General features: G+C 30.4%; 1 protein-coding gene across 3 annotated transcripts in view; it reads right to left on the bottom strand.

The window, feature by feature from the left end:
* NAPB (NSF attachment protein beta) overlaps nt 1-20,868 on the bottom strand; it is a 55,832-nt gene that overhangs the window by 24,132 nt on the left and 10,832 nt on the right. For 2 of the 3 annotated variants that reach the window (XM_051975836.1, XM_051975835.1), the window contains exons 2-7: nt 8,463-8,542; nt 4,958-5,074; nt 2,934-2,980; nt 2,710-2,787; nt 459-514; nt 185-269 (exon numbers count right to left, since the gene is read on the bottom strand). In XM_051975836.1, the coding sequence (XP_051831796.1) occupies nt 185-269; nt 459-514; nt 2,710-2,787; nt 2,934-2,980; nt 4,958-5,074; nt 8,463-8,542 (463 nt within the window). Of the gene's footprint in view, nt 1-184; nt 270-458; nt 515-2,709; nt 2,788-2,933; nt 2,981-4,957; nt 5,075-8,462; nt 8,543-20,868 lie in introns of those variants that run through there. The other variant, XM_051975837.1, reaches the window with a different exon arrangement.

The following is a 20,868-nucleotide window of genomic DNA, read 5'->3' as shown; positions in this document are numbered from 1 at the left end:
CTAGTCTCATGTAAAGAAATAATACTAGAAAGAGAGACCAATATCATTGATTTATAGCAAATTACACATGTAACTACAAAAAAAAAATTAATAAAACTTCGCTGAATGAAAGAATCTACAATTAATTTTAAATTGATCCAAAAAGGCTTTTATATTGTAAAGTGATGTCTATAAATGTACTGACCTGCTCATAGATTTCAATTGCTTTCTGGTACTGTTCTAGTTGAGCAGCATAAGCTGCAACTTTCAGAAGACACTTGTTGGCTGAACTAAAAATCAAGAATCAGAGAGTTAAAAAAAAAAAAATTCCAAAAAGAAAAAAGGGTAAGCTGTAGTTATATTTCCTAAACAAATGCTTTATTTCAACTTATAAAATTGACCAAAACCCAAACATCTGCAAATTTTGGAACATGCATCAAAGACAAAATACAAATTAAAAAAAAAAAAAAAACCCTTGCCTGTTTGATTCTTCTCCTTTATAATAGTCAGCTGATTGTTCATAATGCGCAATAGCCTGAAAGCAAAACAAATAAACTTTCATCTTAAAGACCAATGTTTAACTATGACATTTTCATTTAACAGTCTACCTCCTCTTAATTTATTTTTCATAACCTTAAGATATCTCTTAAGACATTAACTTGCAATACCATCAATGAAATAATATATTCTGGTCCAATTAAAAAATATATATATATATGTTATCATGTCAACACTACAGTTTCCAGAAAAAACATACATATTTTTTTAAATGTTACATTGTTGGCTTTTGCTTTAACACCACTATTATTTCTTAATAACTGTTCCCTCATCACCCTTTGCAAATAATCGTTTTATCCAAGAAAAACAGTTTAGAAAAAAAGAGCTACAGATGGCATACAAAATTCTCTATTGGGATGCTTAAATATTTCATCACAGATCTAAATGGATGTTAAACTTCTTTACAGAATATATCCTATCCAGGTTATCTGTCTTTTGCCCACTATACTGTCTTGATGCCATTTATCTGTGCTGCTTCCTTCCATTTGGAATATCTCCTGATTCCATTCCATAATTATATAAGATATGGTTTCTAAGATCTTGCTCATTCTGTAGTAGTTTATGCCAAAGTGAATATTGAAGATCAAAAGTTGTACCATCATTTTCATTTACTCTTTTATTAAGGTAGTCAATAACTGAATTGGTTTTTGGAAGAAATCAAAATGTTAGTTCATATTGAGCTAGTAATCAATTAAAGCCTCTAGATTTTTAAATATAAACTATTGTCAAATATGTTCTCAATCTCTTAAAACTGATAGTTCCAGATCCAAGTATATTTCACATTTATCCTTATAAAACTTTACCTTGTTAATTTTGATATCTCTTTCCAGTGTAATGATCTTTTTGAATCCTAATTCTGTCATTTAACGTATTAGTGCATTAGTTCTCTTCAAACTTTGTATTTCCCACAAATTTGATAAATATTCCTTCTATATATTCCCCTGAATTACTGATAAAAGATGTGGAATAGAATGTTACAAAGGGTAGAGCACTATGGCACACCATTGGATATCTCCCTTCAGCAATGATTTGTAGCCAGTGCCTTCCTGGCACTGAAAATAAATATTCAGTCTCTGTGACAGTCACTTGCTCTTCTTATCTAAGGAAGTTAAATTAGTTTACCATAATTGGTTTTTAATGACTTGAAGACAACTCCTAGTAAGTGATTTTGAGAATGCTCACAAAACATAATTAATAATCTATTTTAGAATTTTGCTTATTTTTAGTCTCTATAATCTACTCTCTCGCTTGTCTGAAACTCAGAAACTGTATCTACCCATTCCTAGCCTTCTGGCAACTTTCTCATTAACTATGATTTTTCAAACATAATGATTCTTTATGTAATAATCTCCAAATTCTTATGCATGAAAATGTGTAAATACTAGATATGAATCATTTATATCTGAAGAATAGAAAAATATTTTAAACATCTATGTATTCCCTACAGATTTCAATTTCCTCTTAACCATACTGCATCTATAACTTTACATTGTAAAAATCATGTTGTTTAATAGAGAAAGACAGAAGTAAAATGAAATGGGCTTCTCTTTTGAAGGCCATGATGACTCCTGAGACTAGTTTCATATTCAATCTAAAAGGGCATTTTCAAGGAAAGTTTTAATGGAGTTTACAACTTAGCTGTCCTTGAAAGCAACACCTGTTAGTTCCCACAGATTGCTGTCCCATGTCTAATGAAATAGTTATCTCCAGGTCTCAATGTCCCATCATCAAAGCCCTGGGAACATGGCTACATCCTTGAAGAGAGTTTGATATAAGTTAATACGATAAAGAGTTTTTTTTTCCTTCTCGGATTTTCTATTAAAAACAGATATGTTCATAATAATCACCTACATTCAGGATTCTTTTGTAATATTTTTCATTTTCACTGATAAAATGAGTTGCAAGAAAATTTTGGTAGACTTCAGGATTAAATTCAATAAATTATCACTTAGGTGGCCATACATTAAAAGATAAAGGGAACATTTATAATAATACTCTGCGAAAGACCTTATGAAAAACAAATTAACTACCACCAAAATTTAAATCAGCTTGAAGAATGCTGGCTTTCTTTAGTAAAATTTTAACTGGCTAGTAAAATGCTCTCTTGAAAAATTTAATCTTATCTACCATTCTTTAGATCAAAATTTTACACAAAAGCTATCAAAAACTCACCTTTTCAATATCTACCAGCTCAGTTTCATATATTTCAGCAATAGTAATGTGATGCTTGGCTGCAATTGTAAATCTTCCCTGAGAACAAAAGAAAAAAAAAAAACTGATCTATCATATGTATTTTTCTACCAAATCAGTTTGGTTGAAAATGTGAAGAAAGAGTAACACTTCAACACATCTCACTGATAACACCCCAAAGACGCTCAAGCAATGCAATTTCTTACCATGTCTGTGTAAATATCGATGGCTGCATTTAAGCAGTTGATAGCCTCTGAAGCGTAGGCATTTAAGAAAAACAATGAGAAATTCATTCAGTCAAATAAAATTAAAGTGAAATTTTCTTCACGGTTCTTATTAAAATATTAATTAGATATAATTTGGGGATGGAAGGTGGACAGGGAAGTTAGTAAAAAGCAAACACAATCATGCAAAAAGTCCAGTTGTAATAGCCTGGCTTTGTTCCCAGCCACTACAATGTAAATTAGGGAATTATAGCTTGTGCTAGCATATTTGGCTTATTTACTTATAACCTTTAAATGAGGATTCCATCCAGATGAAAGACTGCATCACAAAAAAAAAAAAAAAAAAGCATGGGGGCATTAATATTAAGTTGGGTGAATTATAATTTAAAACCGCAAGCAGAGTAGAAAGACTACTCTCATATGGATCATCACTAGAAGACACAGCATCATCCCTGCCACTGAGACACAAAAAAGGTTGGCACTACAAATTCCATTCTTACAGCTCAACTCAAAAAGATTTTAATGAAATGCTTTAGACAAGTAAAGCCAATATTTTCTAGCATTCTGAAGAAAGTGCATAGCTGTAATTCTATTAAACATATCTACATAAACAAGTTATGGATATGTGCTTAAAAAGTACACAACTTCACTAATAAAAGCCATTAAAAAAAAAAAAAAAAAAAAAAAAAAAAAACTCTTCCATGGCATAAAAGTAGGTCAGCATGAAAAAATACCCTAAGAATAAAAAGTTAACTCCATTCTAGACTCTTATTTTAGTTATCTAAAATGTACATTTCTGAGTGAGACATTAGATAATTTCCCAACTAATTTGGTAATGACATTTTTTTTAACTTCAAGTATATAGCAATGGAATGAATACATAAATACTGATGAAGAGGACATACTGGGGAACATTCCATACAAGAAGAAAAATTAGAATCAAGGAACTTTTGAAGAATAAAATAGAAATAAAATAGAAATTTTTAAAATTTTCACATGAATAGGTGTCTCTGATTGCATAATGTGTGCGTGTGTTTATATACACGTAGATTTATACATGCACACATGAGTATGTACACATATGCTTCATACATGATTGTTATTAAAGATTTGAGATGGCCTATACATATTCTTTTTCTAATATTTTAGAGGGGAAAACTATAGCTGGCATTTAAAATATTCTCAATAAATCTCTATTCCCTTCATGTGTAAAACAGTTTAGGAAGCAATGCTCTAAAGAACTAGAGGAAATTACATCCATTAAAAGCACTATGAAAACTTTAAAGTATTTTAATAGTGAAAGTTATTACTATTATTAATAATATTAAAAGTTAATAAAAGGCCAATTAAGAATAAAAAGTAATACTTTTATTTGCCAAGAGCATTCGTAACTTTTAAAAAGACCTTTCTTATCTCAAAAGCATATTCATTTTAAAACATTTCACCATGTACACCAAATAGAAAAATCAAAACATCCTGAAAACTCGTTTTTCCAAATCTCTACCCTGCCATCTTACAATCTCATTTTATAACTAGAAGAATTTTTATAAGAATTACAAATGAATTTTAAAATGTTTCATAATCTTCTAGAAGAAAGGACAATTTAAAGATGAAGTTAAAGCCCCAAATACTTATATATTCAAAATGTAAACAGATTAAAGCACCTATAGAAAGATAGTAAGAACAGACAATACATGTATACAATCAATATCACTACTAACTATGAATAGTTGCAGCAACCTTGTTCATAATTATACAATAAAATTCATTTACTCTTTGTCTATACACTACTATTTGTATGAGTAAATAAGGGTCTCCTAAACCAAACTATGAAAAACAATTCAAATATTTTAAATTAAGTTATGATATTTCCTTTCTATTAAATTGATCAAAATAAAATACTGCAGCAGCCTATAAAAGACCTACCTAAATAAAAATCTGAAAATATGTAAACATTAACCAGAGTTAAACAGATATTGCTGACTACATACTATTCTGGCTCTTACCTTGTGGATCAGCCTTTTTGTAAGCATTTCCAGCATCCACAAAACTTGTAGCAGAGTCATGTTTGCTCTGTAGCTGCATATGCAGCTTAGCCGCCTGACAAAAGGCATTTCCTGCAGCTAGAAAAGAAAAAAAGAACAGTATTTCTTTAGATCTACTTGCATCAAAGCATAATTTCTAGTCTGGTCTATCTGTTTAAATCATAATTTCAATGAAAAATAGCATCCCAAGTCAGAAACAAATAGATTCAAGAATAAATATGCCCTGACAAAATTACCTGATTCTTTACACAAAAGAATGTTAAATGAAGCAAAAATAATGGTTAGTATGGCAGTAGTTCTATAAGGAACACCGCTAGCTGGAGTAGAGGCATATGCTAGTATAGTGGGAAATGTGCAGAAATTACTAGGAAAGGAAAGCCAGGATTTCTCCTTATCTTGGGAGGTGTTCCTCTAGGATGTTATTGTTTGTCCTTCATTCTTGAAGAGGACCATGACATCAGGGAGGTGACACCATGACATGCAAGTGAATTGGATTTAAGTGAGGGAGGGCTATGCAAGGTCACCTGCCTCACTTTCCAGGGTCAGCTGGGTCAAGAGGCCACATATAGATCAAGGTGCCTGAAAATGGCCCTGGATGCAATGGGAGACCTTGGCCTTTTTATACCTAAAGTCTAGGGTACAAAAGAAATCAAGGACTAGGGTAATTGGATCAAAAGCTAGTGAGGCTGATGTCAGAAGAGCTACACTGAATGTTAAAGTGAGGTTTGATCAAAAAACCTTCACACAAGTAGTGAGGATCAAGCAGCAAAATGAAATAAAATGCATGTAAAGTGTTATTAACTTTAATTTGTTAACTTTAAAATGCCATAAAAGTTATTATGCGATAGTGGAAATAGCACTGAATTTTGAGTCAGAAATAATGGGTTTGAATCCTTGCTTGGCTATTTACTTACTGCCTGTATGAACATGGGCAAGAAACCTCTGCATGCATGTTCATTATCTGTAAAGAAAAGAGATTGTCTCCAAAAAAAAAAAGAAAAAAAAAGGTGGGAAGAGGTTGGAGATTTTTAAAGTCTCTTCCAATTCCACATCAATAATTTTATAATTCCTATAAAACCTAATAATATTATTTTAAAATATATTCATTGTTTGGCTCTATACCATAAAGGTACATCTGTGCTAATTTTTAGTTTTGAAGGCCACCTGTCCCTTTAAGTATGGCAGCTCACAAGTAACAATATTCATTTAAAAAAATACTCAATATAGCTCGACTCCTTTGAATTCAACTTATTTTTAAAACATAATGGAGTACTAGAGAGCCCAAGCACTAAAGAGGACACAAAAATAATACAAGATATTTACAATCCCTGGACTCAAGAAGTATTTTAAATGATTTTATTGACTATAGCAGAAGTAATAGAACTCACAATGCGTGTTATTACCCAAGAGGACAACAAGGAAGGTCATATTTATGTGACTCAATAGCACACAGGTAATATGATATAACAGAAAAAAAAAGGTTTCGTTTAGTTCAATACATAACAGAAATTGCTAGGAAAAGTTTTCAGGTAAAAGATAGGATTTGAGATTGGTCTGGCAGGATGAATAAGATTTATACATACAAGAAGAATAGGGAAAAGTACTTCCTACAGGGGCAGAAAATACCATAAATTTGAGCAGATTGAAAAAAACTGACAAAGTCAAGGATCAATGTAAAGAATATCTGTATTGTAAAGGTATTTATTATATGGGAATGCAAAGAAGATAGCTGCTTCTTTCAAAAAAGTTGTATTATACTTATAACTTTTTTATGTAGGTATTCAATTACCTGGCTACCCATTTTTTATATAAAATAGGCTCCCTCATTAAGGATAACAAAGAAAAGCATTCAAATAAAAGAACTTAAACAATTAAAAATACTAATGACAAACATCTACAGAATGTTCTCAATCTATGAGTAATATGTTCAATTATAGATGTCTCAATACAGCTCAGATATCTGGGATTTTTCCATAATGTACAGATTCTAAATTCTGCATATTTGCCTTTCTACATTTAAAAAGTTATTTACTAAATTATATTATTTGTAATCATTGCCATATAAAGTCAAGTGCCATCTATCTAAAATTCTAAAGAGTCAGAGTATGTAATTTATAATTAATCAGGTTAACTAATTTCTTTAAATATAAATCAATATAGGCTTTAAACAATTGAACTTTATTTTCTTTCATTATGCTATTATCTTTTCAGGCTCATAACACATTAATATTATGAAATGAGCAATTCATAATATGCATTTTATTATCTATGTCTACTTCTTCTTGGAGGCAGCAGTCCAAAAAAGTATCAGGATTTAGGTAAGTGGACACTGCAATCACCAGTTTGAATACCTATAAAGTATGTAATATGCATCTAATATTAGTTATTTTTTGTTAAATAACTTTAATAACTTTATTTAAATAAATTTAAATAACTAACTTTTGCTAAATAAAAATAATTTAAGTTTAAAAAAATTTTTAGATTTAGAAAATAAAATTAATTTTGTGGACAAATAAATTTTAAAAGCTTGGTTTCACATATACCCATGTTTTGAGAGTATAGGAAACCAAAGTATGCAGATTATATGAACTGAATTGAAAAACCTTCCCAAATCCAAAATATGGTACTAATATGATTTAAGAGAAATCATATTTAATAAAAAGTTACAGTACTATCTAGCTCAAAAACAATAATCATTTTGTTTCCACTTTAAAAAATGCCTACTTTCCTTTAATATGAAGATACTAAATCCTGCTTTAGGAGAGAAAAATTAGGGTTCCTTATCATTATTTTCTTTTAACACTAATTAACAAAAAGAGGCATTTATTTAGCAAGAATAATTCATTTTTGGCAAATGAAATAAAAGTTAATTTTATTTATCAACTTTACTATTTTTGAAACTCGATCAATGAAGAACTGTTTTAAGAAAAAAAATTAGGGCTGATGGTTATATTTAATTAATTTTACCACAATTATAATTCCCAAAGAAATACTTACCTAATGGGAATTAATAATGATCCAGAGACTACTACTATCTGTTTCATAGTCAGTAGGCATTCTTTAAACTGGTAACATAAATGTTTACATTTCTTAAAAGTATTTTAAAATACTTTTTATTTATCTCTGTTCTTACCCTTTTCTGATATTCAGTGATGATAAGTTATTCTTTCTTAGCTTAATTTTTATTATAATAATCATCAGTTAATAATTGCTTAATGTCCGCTGTATTATAAATGGTTTGGAGAAAACAAACTAGGTTTACTTTTTGGTTATGTTTATTTCTTCACTAGGACATGCTTTTTTGATTGTTATATTTGTATAGGGCAATTTATTATCTATGTACTTCCATGGTATTTACAAGGTGGAATTTAGGTGGATGAACAGTTCTTTTCTCTCAACAGTCTTAAGGTAATGTGTCATTTTTTTCTTTGAAAATGCTCACATAAAACAAATAACCCATACATACCACTCCAATTTTTGGCCATCTTGAACATGTTTGCAGCTCTCGTATACATTTCACAAGCCTCTTCTATTCTTGTATTTCCTCTAAGGAAATAATTTTTTAAAAATATAATTAAAATAATCATTCTTATATAAGTCTCTCCTGACAATTCTCTTCCTCTCCACTTTTTCCCTAATATATTTTCATTTTTGGAAACATGAAGTAGCAGTGGATGGGTAGGAATGGATGGGTATGACATCACATTATCTTCCTCCTTCCTTCCCGCCCAGCCCAAACTACCCTTTCTTCCATATTTCCCTGTTTCTCTTGAGGTTCACTGTTTATCCAGTCTCTTGGGGGCTACAATATTACTCCTGACCCCTAACCGCACTGAAAAGCTTCTCCTTTCAAAGTTACTTGTGATCTCTTTGTTGGCGCATCAAATAGCCTATTCTCAATTTTCATTTTTTTATCATCACTCTGCAGAATTGTATACTATTTATTATTCTCTTTTCCTAGATAATTATTCTTTCCTGACTTATGAGAGTGTTCTCTTGGTTCTCTTACCTCTGTGACCATTCCTCCTTATTTCTGTTTTCTGGATAATCATATAATCATGCTCTATACTTAGATCTCTTCTCTTTTCACTTAGAACTCTTTAACTTGGTAAATTTTTTTTTCATAAAATCAATTCAGAGTTTCTTTTTTAATCCAATGATTTTCTTATATTAAAAAAGGATCCTATATTTTCTAAGTCAGTTATTTTTTAATGACATATTTAACATTTTCTTCTATTTTCATTCTTTTGATTTAGTTTTATTTCTGTTTTTAGATGAATTTTGAAGGCATTAGCTTCTCCTTGTTAAATATTAGCTTTAAGGAGTTACTTTCTTTGGTAAGTCTTTTGATGTCTTTTTCTAATTGGCAGATTTTCTTTTCATAATTTTCTTGCTTTTCTTGCATTCATTACTCATTTCTTTTTCCAACTTTTCCTCAAACCTCTCATTTGATTTTAAAGTCTTTTAAAAGCTCTTCCAGGAATTCTTTTTTATGCTTGTGATCATTTCTCACTCTTCTTTGAAGCTTTACAGGAAGCTATTATATTTTCTTCTGAGTTTGACACCTGATTGTCTCTGTGTTTGGTTGTGTTCTTTCTCTGTTTTTTACTCATTTAAAAAAAAATTAATTCTTGATTGTTGCTGTTAACAGTAGCCAATGATCCCAAGATGTGGGGGATAACATCTAAGGCTTCAGGTTTAATTTATTTACAATCACCTTATTATACATTCTTTGACGCTGTGTTCATGAAATTTTGATATATTCTTTAATTCATCATGAATCATATTTTTATCAATTCGAGAACCTTTGATGAATGATAAGTATTGATTTTAGCACATATATTTTCAAAGGGATTTAAAATAGATGAGCTATTAGATGATTAAAGCATTTTATCTCTATCATTTGCACATATTTCTTGAACTTCATATTATGTAACAATAATACATCATGTTGCAAGACTCCCACTCCCTTTGTGAATTTATTTCCAGAATTTATCTCAGTATATCAACATATTAATCAGCGTTTATCATTTCTTAATGAAAGCTACTCTAAAATGAAAATCCACAAAGGATTTTCCCCACAAAGGGGATGGGAGATGTTTTACAGTCTGCTAAATATGCCCAAATCTTAAAAGGTTTACCTGGAATTCTTTCAACAATAGTTTTGGTATACTCTGACTGAAAAAGTGAGTTTTCATTGGTAAAGATACCTAATTTTAGTTTTCAGTATTCCACATCTTTATACTCTCTTGCTAATAGCAAAAATATTTTTATTCCTAGTCATGGTCAACAGCTTTTTTTTTTAAGCTAATCTTCACACTGTTCTTTCAACTTCAAGAAGCCTATGCTATACTACAGAGAAACATTAATTCTTCTATCTCCTTCCTCCTTCTGCAGATCTTTGGAAGTTTTCTGAAAATTAATTTAGCTATTCTGCAGCAACAGTTTGTTCTGGGTATTTTTGTTTTAATCTGCACTTTCATTTGCTTTTTGATATAACTGATTCTATTTCATCATGGGAATGAATGATCCTTGAAATGCTTGACTTTCCTACATCTCTATCCCAAAATATCACTAATAGTCATTCAAATGTACTCTTTAAGAGCTATGATTTTTTTCAATTTCCTTGAAATAATATCCATTCCTAAAAACTCAAAATTAAAAGCACAACAAATGAGACTAATAAAATGGGTCTAAATGAAAGATGATGAAAGCAACTCAACTTGATTTTGTACTGTCAAGACTAATATTTTGAGTTAGCCTACTGAGAGTAGAAGCACGTATATATTTATCAAAATAAAAGCATATCAAAAGTATCGTTTTTTTCCAACTAATTCACCAAGCCCTATAATAAGTAATTAAGTCCTTTTATATTTTCTTGTAAGGAAACTTTTTTTAAAACCAAATTTGATGTTTACAAGTATTTCCTCGTGTTCTAATACTGAGCCTAAATCATTGCACTGACATGAGTTACTTCTGACTTAGAAGAGAATTCTTGCCTCAAGGTTTTTTTTTCCCTTCCCAAAGGGAATCAGAGTTAGCATTCAAATCTAAAATCCCAAGGAAAAAGTTGTAAAAACCTCTATCTAAAGATATTTTATAAAAGATATTTTAAAAGACAATTTTATAAAAAAGACAATTTATAAAAAAAAATTTTTATTTATTGTTTCAACTAAGAAAACCAGTGGAGCACAATCTCGTCAATAGATCAAGCAATTAAGAGATGTAGATCATTCTGAGAATACTCATTTCAATAATAATTATTTACTTTGCTTTAATTACTTCTCAATATTTTTTCTTATATTCCTAACAATATCAGTTCCCAGAATTAATAAGTTAATGGAAATGTGATCATTTGTCCCAAAGGCCATCATTATGGTACCTGAGATTATGTGCAATACTTTTTCATCTCATCTCAATCAATTACAAGATCCCACAAACATATCCCACGTATAGCTCCAGGAAAAAAACAACACTTTGATTCCTTATCAATCACTGTCCTGGAGCCCCTCAAAAGTATGGGATCATACCAAACATGTCAGAAATGGGAACTTTTCTTATATAAAAGGAGAAAGCTAAGAAGACATATACAGACCTATGACCTCAATCTACACAAAAACTTGGAAAGATTATAGCAAGTTTGCTATCTCCAGCTAATGATAAAGTGTAGAGGGTGGAACTCTGGAGAAGTATACTTCTTTCAAGTATACTTAGAATACCTAATTTAGACATTCAAGTTTTATGAATGGATTTTCTCTTCCCCCCCCACCAACTAGGAATGTTAATTTAAAATATAATCGCCATTTGGAGGGACCTGTACCACTAAGTATAGGCATTCAAATAACTAAAAAAAAAAAAAAAAAAAAAGTTGTTCAAGCCCATTTTAAAATGTGTAGAATTCAAAGAAATATTTCTCATCCAAGTTGCTGTAGGAAATAGTCTTAAGTCAGAGTGACATAGACAAGGGACAGGTATACATACAGCCATGAACTGGAGGGGAGAATTCAAATTAGACTAACAGAAAAAAGAAATAATAAGGACAAAAGGAAAAAAAAAAAAAAAACTTGGAAAAGGATACAAAGTACATTACTTATAAAAAAGTGAGATTTGAATAAAAAGAATTTGAACCACATGTTTATCTGATACTGAAAAAACAAAGGTGAAAAGAGAAGAAAAAAAAGATAATTAAAAAACGAAAGAGAAATGAACAACTTATTCAAAGTATTTAAAATAGGCTAGGTAATTCTAAACATGAGGTAAGCCTTGAAAATAAGTTGACATGAGTAAATATAAAAAAAAAAAACTGAACACTGAGAGGAAAAAAGCACTGATTTCAAAGGGAAAATGAATAGAAATCAATACAAAAGATCTAGTAAAACAGAAGCCTAGTTTTGATAACCTTAAATGTGAATGAATTCAACAATAAGACAGTCCTAGAATGAATAAATAAACAAAATCTGCTGGGTTTTTTTTTTAATCTAAAAAGTAAACAATCAGACACTGGAAAAAATTTTGCTACTATGTATAATTCAAAAAAAATCAGAAGCTGAAATCAAAATAAAAATTCACAATTCTCAAGAGCAATAAATAAGGAAACTACATCAAGCATAAAGGAGCTATAAACAATAACAATGTTAATCATCTATGCACATATAGCATCTACATAGGAAGGGAGAATAGTAATAGAATAAGACTAATTTTAATGTTCTTCTCTTAATGCAAGTAAACTCTAAGGGAATAATAAAAATGAAAAAAGTGAACTGTTAAGAGACATTAAATCTGAAAGACATGGCAGGGGATAAATGGGAATATTAAAGAACATACATGTACATATGTATATATTTCTCAGCACCACATGATTTATGGAAATAAAGCATAATCTAGGGAACATAAAAATAATAAATGTACAAAAGAAGAAATTTCAAATATCTTTTACAGACAATAATTTGATGAAAATAGTGATTGACACAGGAAATACAAACAAAAGATAAAGACCTAAATGGAGTCTTTAATAATCATATCATGAAAAAAAGGACAAAAAAAATTAAAAACTATGTGAAAGAAAATGCTAATGATAAGATAATATGCCATAATTTCTAAAACACAACATAAAAAAGACAGGGAAATCTAGTGAAAATAACTATGAAATGTTTAAAATACCTGGGATTCATTCAAGATATACTTAATGCATTATATATAAATACAATTACAAAGAATTTTTAAAGAATTAAAGTAAAGGCAGCATGGTGTAGAAATCAGGAGACAGGAAATCTTGGGCTCAAGTCCTGCCTCAGCAACATACTATTTGACTCTGTACAAGTTACTTAACCACTCAGTACTCTCAGCTAACTTAAAAACTAATTTAGAGAAGGGGGACAATTTGTTAGAAGAGGCAGTTCATCACCAGAAATTCCCTACATAATTAAAATCACAGATGTGGTTTCTGAAAAATCCTTTTAAAAATCACTTCAATAATTGGAAGTAATCATTGCTAATGACTGAACCATGCTAAATAATAATCATAATAATTAATAAAATTATCTAAAACTAACTTACAGATTTAGTGCTTTGTTAATCAAATTATCAAGAAGGTACTTCACATAAACTAGAAAAAAATAACAAAATTTACTTGGAGGAAGAAAACTCTTAGAATCTCAGGGGTAATAATGAACATAAGATTAAGTAGATAATTTCCATAACAGGAAATTAATGATTTTGTACAAAAATCAATGCTGGTAGGATTAGACAAACTGTCAAATGGTTAAAAAGAATCTTAGTATCAAATGTCTCTGAAAAAAATACAATGTCCAGACACATAAGAGAATTAATAGAAATATGGGACCAAGAGCTAATTCTTAATAGGTAAGTGATCAAGAGATATAAAGAAAAGAGTTCTCAGAAAAATAAATTCCAACTACTAACTAAGAAGATTCACTTCTTTATAATTTTTTTGATCTTATTTATAATTAATTAATTTTGTCCTGTAATTGCTTAAATCATGGTTCTCTGTACCTGTTCATGGAATTCTACTAGGTGATCTACAATGAGTTAAGTTCTCTTGCTAATCACTGTTCTATTACTGCCTCAAGGAATTTTTGCTATACAAAGATGATGGACACATGGAAGTTGAGTCTTATATCTTTATAATTTTAAGCTATCCTTCAAAGAAATTTAGCTCATTGTCTTTTAACTTAGCAAGTAGACTTAACATCTCTTAGTCACAGAAGGGAAGGAAGAAGTTTAGCTGTTCATTTCCTGCTTCCAATTATACTATTCCTCATGCCTCCTGGTATGTAGCCAATGATATCATCTACCCTGTTCTGTTCTTTGTTCTGTGCTCCTCAAAACCTATAAAAGGAAAGCTCTCTTTTTGAACAAAATCTTTGGCTAGAAACTAAGTAGTCATTGACACAGAAATGGCATTCTATTAATAAACTGTCACCTTACTTAGAAAATGTTCCCTAGTTTACCTTTTGTTAAATTTCACTTGTGATATAACCCATTTGGAGAACTGCTGTAATGCAATAATAAGGGAAATACAATTTTGAGATTTCACTATATACCTGACAATTGACAGGGATAAGAAAAGATTCGAAGAGCCCATGGGAAAACAATCATAATGTTGGTAGATGTATTAAAAATAAGTTCAACTATGATAAAATGCAATTTGGAATTATGTTTAAAAGTTACTAAAATGTCACTTTTGACCCAGATATGCCACTTTTAAATATATATCCTAATAAAATCAAATACACAAATAAGAATATCATATACAACAAAATGTTCAATAGGGCTTTCTGTGGTAATAAAAACTGGGAACAAAGTAAATGTACACCTATTGAGAAATGCCTAAACAAACTGTGATAGATGAATATAATAGAAGATTGTTTTGTTTTATGAAATGATTATGAAGAATTTAGAAATGAATGGAAATTGACATGAAGCAATGTGGAGTCAAGAAAACAACATAACATTTACAATTACACCAAATAAATGGAAAGCACAAAAACATAAACCTAAATTTATTATAATTACATTGTCCAAGCCTGACCCCTGGCAGAAATAGAGAGCTATAGTAACAACAAAAGCATCTAGATGGTTCAGTGGATAGGCAGCTGGGCCTGAACTCAAGAAAACCTAAGTTCAAATGGAATCTCAAGACACTTACTAGGTGTGTGACTGAGGGCAAGTGCCTTAATCTCTGTTGTTTTAATCTACTGGAGAAGGAAATTGAAACCAGTATCTTTACCAAGAAAGCCCTACCATCATGAAGAAGTAGATACAACTCAATAACAATTACAGAATATATAGTCTCAAGAAAAACTTTTTTCGTTTTTTTTTAACAAGGGAGGTGAATAAAAATGAAAAGTAAGAGTGATGGAACTGAATTAAGGCTCTGCCAAATTTTCCAAAAAAATATAGTAATAAAGTATGAATATTCCCCCAATAACAATACATAAAATTTATATGGCACTTTTAAGGTTTATAAAGCACATTAGAAATAATAGCTCTTGATCTTCACACCAATTCTGTGAGAAAAGTGCCATTGTTATCCTCATTAGGAAACAAAAGGTGATAAAGGTTAATTTTTTTAAAGCTGACATTGGGAGGGGCAAATAGGTGGCACTGGCTTTGGAATTAGGAGGACCTGTTCAAACGAGCCTCATATACTTGACACTAGCTGTGTGACCCTGGGCAAGACACTTTACATAAATTTATGTAGCTCTTTAACGTTTGCAAGAGGTTTTATATACATTTCCTATTAAATCTCACAACAACTCCGTGATGTAAACACCCCAGATATTAATAGTGCCCATCTTACAAATAAGAAAACTGAGGTTCACAATAGTTGTGATTGTTCCCATGACCATCACCCAAAACTAGCACATATCAGGGAAAAAGATTTTAACCCATTACCCTACTAGATGCTGAAGCTCTTGAGGTCAAGCAACATCTTTTAAGTGATCTTTGTAAACACCACAACGCTTTAGCTTGGGCATAGTGCTCTAGAAGAAAAGATGCTGTCATTGAAGGCAGAAAGGCAGAAATAGTAAATGTTTCCTTTTCAGATCTCAATGGAATAAAAATAATATTCAATTAAGGGGCAGGGAAAGATAGACTAAAAACTAATTGTAAATTAAACAATCTAATTCTAAAATGTGAGTGGGTCAAACAACAAAACACAGAAACAATACATAATTTCATCCAAGAGGATGAAAATGAGACAATATACCAAAATCTATTGGATGCAGCAAAGCAGCTATAAGGGGAAATTTTATATCTCTAAATAGTTACATGAATAAAACACAGAAAGAAGGGATCAATTGGGCATGCAACTAAAAAAAAGCTAGAAAAAAAACAAATTAAAAAACCCCAATGCCAAATTAGAAATTCTGAAACTCAAAGGAAACATTAATAGAAGTGAAACTAAGAAATCAAACTAATAAATAAAACTAAGAGTTGGTCTTATGAAAATAACCCAATAAAATAGATAAACCTTTAGTTAATTGTATTAGAAAAAGGAAAGAAAAATGCAAGTCACCAGAATCAAAAATAAAAAACTAAATCATTAGCATCAAAAATAAAAAGGATGAACATACCATCAATGAAAAAGAAATTAAAGCAATAATTAGGAGCTATTTTCCCCAACTATATAGCAGCAAGTCTGAAAATCTAACCAAAATAGATGAATATTTACAAAAATACAAATTACCCAGATTAACAGAAAAGGAAATAAATTACTTAAATGATACCACTTCCGAAAAAGAAATTTAGCAAGCCATTAACAAACTCCTTAAGAAAAAATCTCCGGGGCCAGATGGACTCACAAGTGAATTCTCTTAAACATTTAAAGAACAATTAATTTCAATACTATGTAAGCTATTTGGAAAAATAGATAAAGGAGAATTGCTAAACTTCTTTTATGACACAAATATACAGATACCTAAACCGGAAAGGGCCAAAACAGAGAAAGAAAATTACAGACCAATATCCCTAATGAATATCAATGCAAAATTTCATAAATATTAACAAAGACATTATAGAAACTTATTAGCAGGATAATATACTGTGATCAAGTAGGATTTATATCAGGAATGGAGAGCTGGTTTAATATAGGAAAATTATTACTGTAATTGACCATATCGATAATAAAAGCAACAGAATCATATGATAATCTCAATAAATACAGAAAAAGCTTTTGACAAAATATAGTACCTATTCCTATTAAAAAATACTAAAGAGTATAGGGGATAAGGGAGCTTTCCTTAAAATAATACAAAGTATGTAGCTAAAATCAACAGCAAACATTATCTGTAATGGAGAGAAGCTGGAAGCATTCCCAATAAAACAGGGGTGAAACAAGGATGCCCACTATCATCACTATTATTCAACATTGTATTAGAAATGTTGGCTTTAGCAATAAGAAAAGAAAAAGACATTAAAGGAGTTAGAATAGGCAACGAGGAAATAAAACTATCGCTCTTTGCAGATGATATGATATACTTAGGGAATCTTAGAAAATCATACAAAAATCTACTCAAAAACAGCTTTTTGCAGGATAAAAAATAAGCCCACACAAATCATCAACATTTCTATTACTGACAAAGTCCATGAGAAGAGATGGAAAGAGAAATTGCAATTAAAATTACCACAGACAAAATACTTGGAGGGTCTACCTGCCAAGACAAACTCAACAATCATATAAACACAATTACAAAATACTTCTCACATAAATGAAGTCGGATCTAAACAATTGGAAAAATATCAATTGTTCATGGGTAGGCCAAGCTAATATAATAAAAATGATAATTCTGCCTAAACTGATCTACTTTTTCAGTGTCATACCAATCAAACTGCCAAAAGATTATTTTATAGAACTAGAAAAAATAACAATTCACCTGAAAGAACAAAAGGTCAATAATATCAAGGGAATTAAAGAAAAAAATTACAAAGCATGGTAGCTTAGCCAACACCAAACCTAAAACTCTTATTAAAAAGCAGCAGTTATCAAAACCATTTGGTACTGGCTGAGAAATAGAGTTGTGGATCAGTGAAATAGATTAAATACATAAGACACAATAATCAAGATCTATAGTAATCTAATATTTGATGAACTCCCAAACTCCAGTTTCTGGAATAAGAATTCACTATTTGACAAAAATTTCTGGGAAAACTGGAAAATATGTCAAAACTTGGCATAGATCCATATCTCACAGCACATACCAAAATAAGGTCAAAATGGGTATATGATTTGGGCATAAAGGATACATAAATAAATTAGGAGAGATAGGGAAAATTTACCAATCAGATCTTTGGAGAAGGGAGGAATTTATGACTAAAGAAGAACCAGAGAACATTATGAAAAGCAAAATCAACAATTTTGATTACGTTAAATTAAAAAGTTTTCCCACAAACAAAACCAACAGAAACAAGATTAAAAAGGAAGTACAAGCCTAGGGAAAAAAAAAAATCTTTACTGCCAGTGTTTCTGATAAAGGTCTTATTTCTCAACTATATAAAGAACTCTGTCAGATTTATAAGAATATAAGTAATTTCTTGATCGATAAATGGCCAAAGGATATGACCAGACAATTTTCAAATGACAAATTAAACTACCTATAATTAAAAGGAATCATTATAGATTAGAGAAATGTAAATTAAAACAACTGTGAGGTACCACCTCACATCTTTCAAATTGGCTATGATGAAAGAAAAAGATAATGATAAATGCTGGAAGAGATGTGGGAAAACTGGGACCCCTAATGCATTATTGGTGGAATTGTGAATTGATCCTGCCATTCTGGAGAACAATTTGGAACTATGCACAGAGTGCTATAAAACTCTACAGAGTTACCCTTTGACTCAACAGTGCCATTACAGAGTCTGTATCTCAAGGAAATCTTGAAGGAGGGAAAAGGACCCACACAATAACATTAAGAATGTTCAATGGTCAACTATGAAAGACTTAGTCAACTATGAAAGACTTGGTTCTTTCTCAGTGATTCAGTGATCCAAAGTAATTCCAATTGAATTTGGACAGAAAAATGGCATTTGCATTCAGAAAAAAAATAAGGAGACTGAACATAAATCGGTGTATATTATGTTCACTTCTTTTTTCTATTTTTTCTCTCCCCTATGTTTTTCCCCTTCCAACATAATTCATAAAGTAATGTGTATTAAAAAATAAATAAATTTACTAGATGCAAAAAACAAAACAAAACAAAACAAAAAAACCCAACAAACCATATATGGGATTACTTGCTGTCTGGGGAAGAGGTAGGGAGAAATGAGGGAGAAAAACATTTGGAATACAAAGTTTTGCAAGGGTGAATGTTGAAAACTATCCATGCATTTATTTAAAATATATATATATATATATATATTTTTTTTTCCCCACCAAAAACATATAGACATTTTTTTAACATTTGTTTTTTCTTCTTTAAGTTTTGAATTTCAAATTCTATATCTCCCTGAGACAATAAGCAATTAGATATACATTATATGTGTACAATCATGTAAAACATTTCCATGATAATCACTTTGTACAGGAAGACTTGAATAAATGAAAAAGAATGAAAGAAAATGAAAAATAGCATGCTTCAGTCTGTATTCAAGCAGCATCAGTTCTTTCTCTGGAGGTAGACAGTATGCCAAAATCCTTTGGGATTTTCTTGGATTATAACATTGCTGAGAAAAGCTAAGTCATTCACAATTCTTCATAGAACAATATTACTGTTACTGCGCATAATCTCCTGGTTCTGTTCACTTTGCATCATTTCACATAAATCTTTCTAGGTTTTTCTGACATCATCCTGCTTTGTCATTTCTTATAGGGCAAGAATATTCCATTACAATTCCCTTACAGCTTGTTTAGTCATTCCCAAATTGATGGGCAGCCCTTCAATTTCCCATTCTTAATCACCAGCTACAATAAATATTTTTGTACAAATAGGTCTTTTCTCTCTTTTTTTTTTTTTTTTTTTTTTTGATGTCGGATAAAGAGTCTTGTGGGATCAAGGGAGATAATATAACTTTATAGCTCTTTGGACATAGTTCCAAATTGTTCTCCAGAATGGCAGGATCAATTCACAATTCCACCAATAATGCATTAATGTTCCAATTTTCCCACAATTCCAGTTCAATGATTTTCCTTTTGAGATCATATTTGCCACTCTGATAGGTGTGAAGTGGACTTCAGAGTGATTTTAATCAGAATTTCTTTAATCAATAATGATTTAGAGCATTTTTTTATCTGAACATAGATAAGCTCTGTTTTCTTTGTCTAAAATTTTGCAATCTTATTTTGAAGAAAAAAAAGTCTCAACTACTATGAAGATAATGTCAATAGGTCTCATAGAAAACCCAAATCTGAAAATAGAAGATTTATTATATTCTAAGTCTTATGCAAGCTCATTCTTCTTGCTGTATTATAGCTGATGATCCATACATTCACACTACTTGAAGGAATCTGTGTTAGTGAATTACATAAATTCAACTAGATCTGTAGGCAAATGAGTTATTACTTTCTTGAATTCTATCTGCACATATGAACTATTTCCAAATAGTGGGAAAAATCTTAATATCCCCAAAATATGGCATGTTATTTTTATGTTAACACATAATAGATATTTACCAGAAAGGTGAAAATAAATGAAGCAGAACTCAAAGTGTCACTAAAGTCACAGGATATTTAAGACATCTAATCAGAAGCTGAAAATATTAAAAATAACACTGATAGTGCTGAAACAGAAAAGAAAAAAAACTACAAGGAAAGAAATAATGGAATAGAAAAAATCCATTGCAGTCAATCATAACTTGGTTAAAGTCAAAGCTCTCCTATTTATTATCTGTGTTACTCTGGATAAGTCATT

This window comes from Antechinus flavipes, chromosome 2 (genome assembly GCF_016432865.1).
Source record: "Antechinus flavipes isolate AdamAnt ecotype Samford, QLD, Australia chromosome 2, AdamAnt_v2, whole genome shotgun sequence".
NCBI lineage: Eukaryota > Metazoa > Chordata > Mammalia > Dasyuromorphia > Dasyuridae > Antechinus > Antechinus flavipes.
Note: the sequence above shows the minus strand (reverse complement) of the source record. Positions and strands in the feature narration are given on the sequence as shown.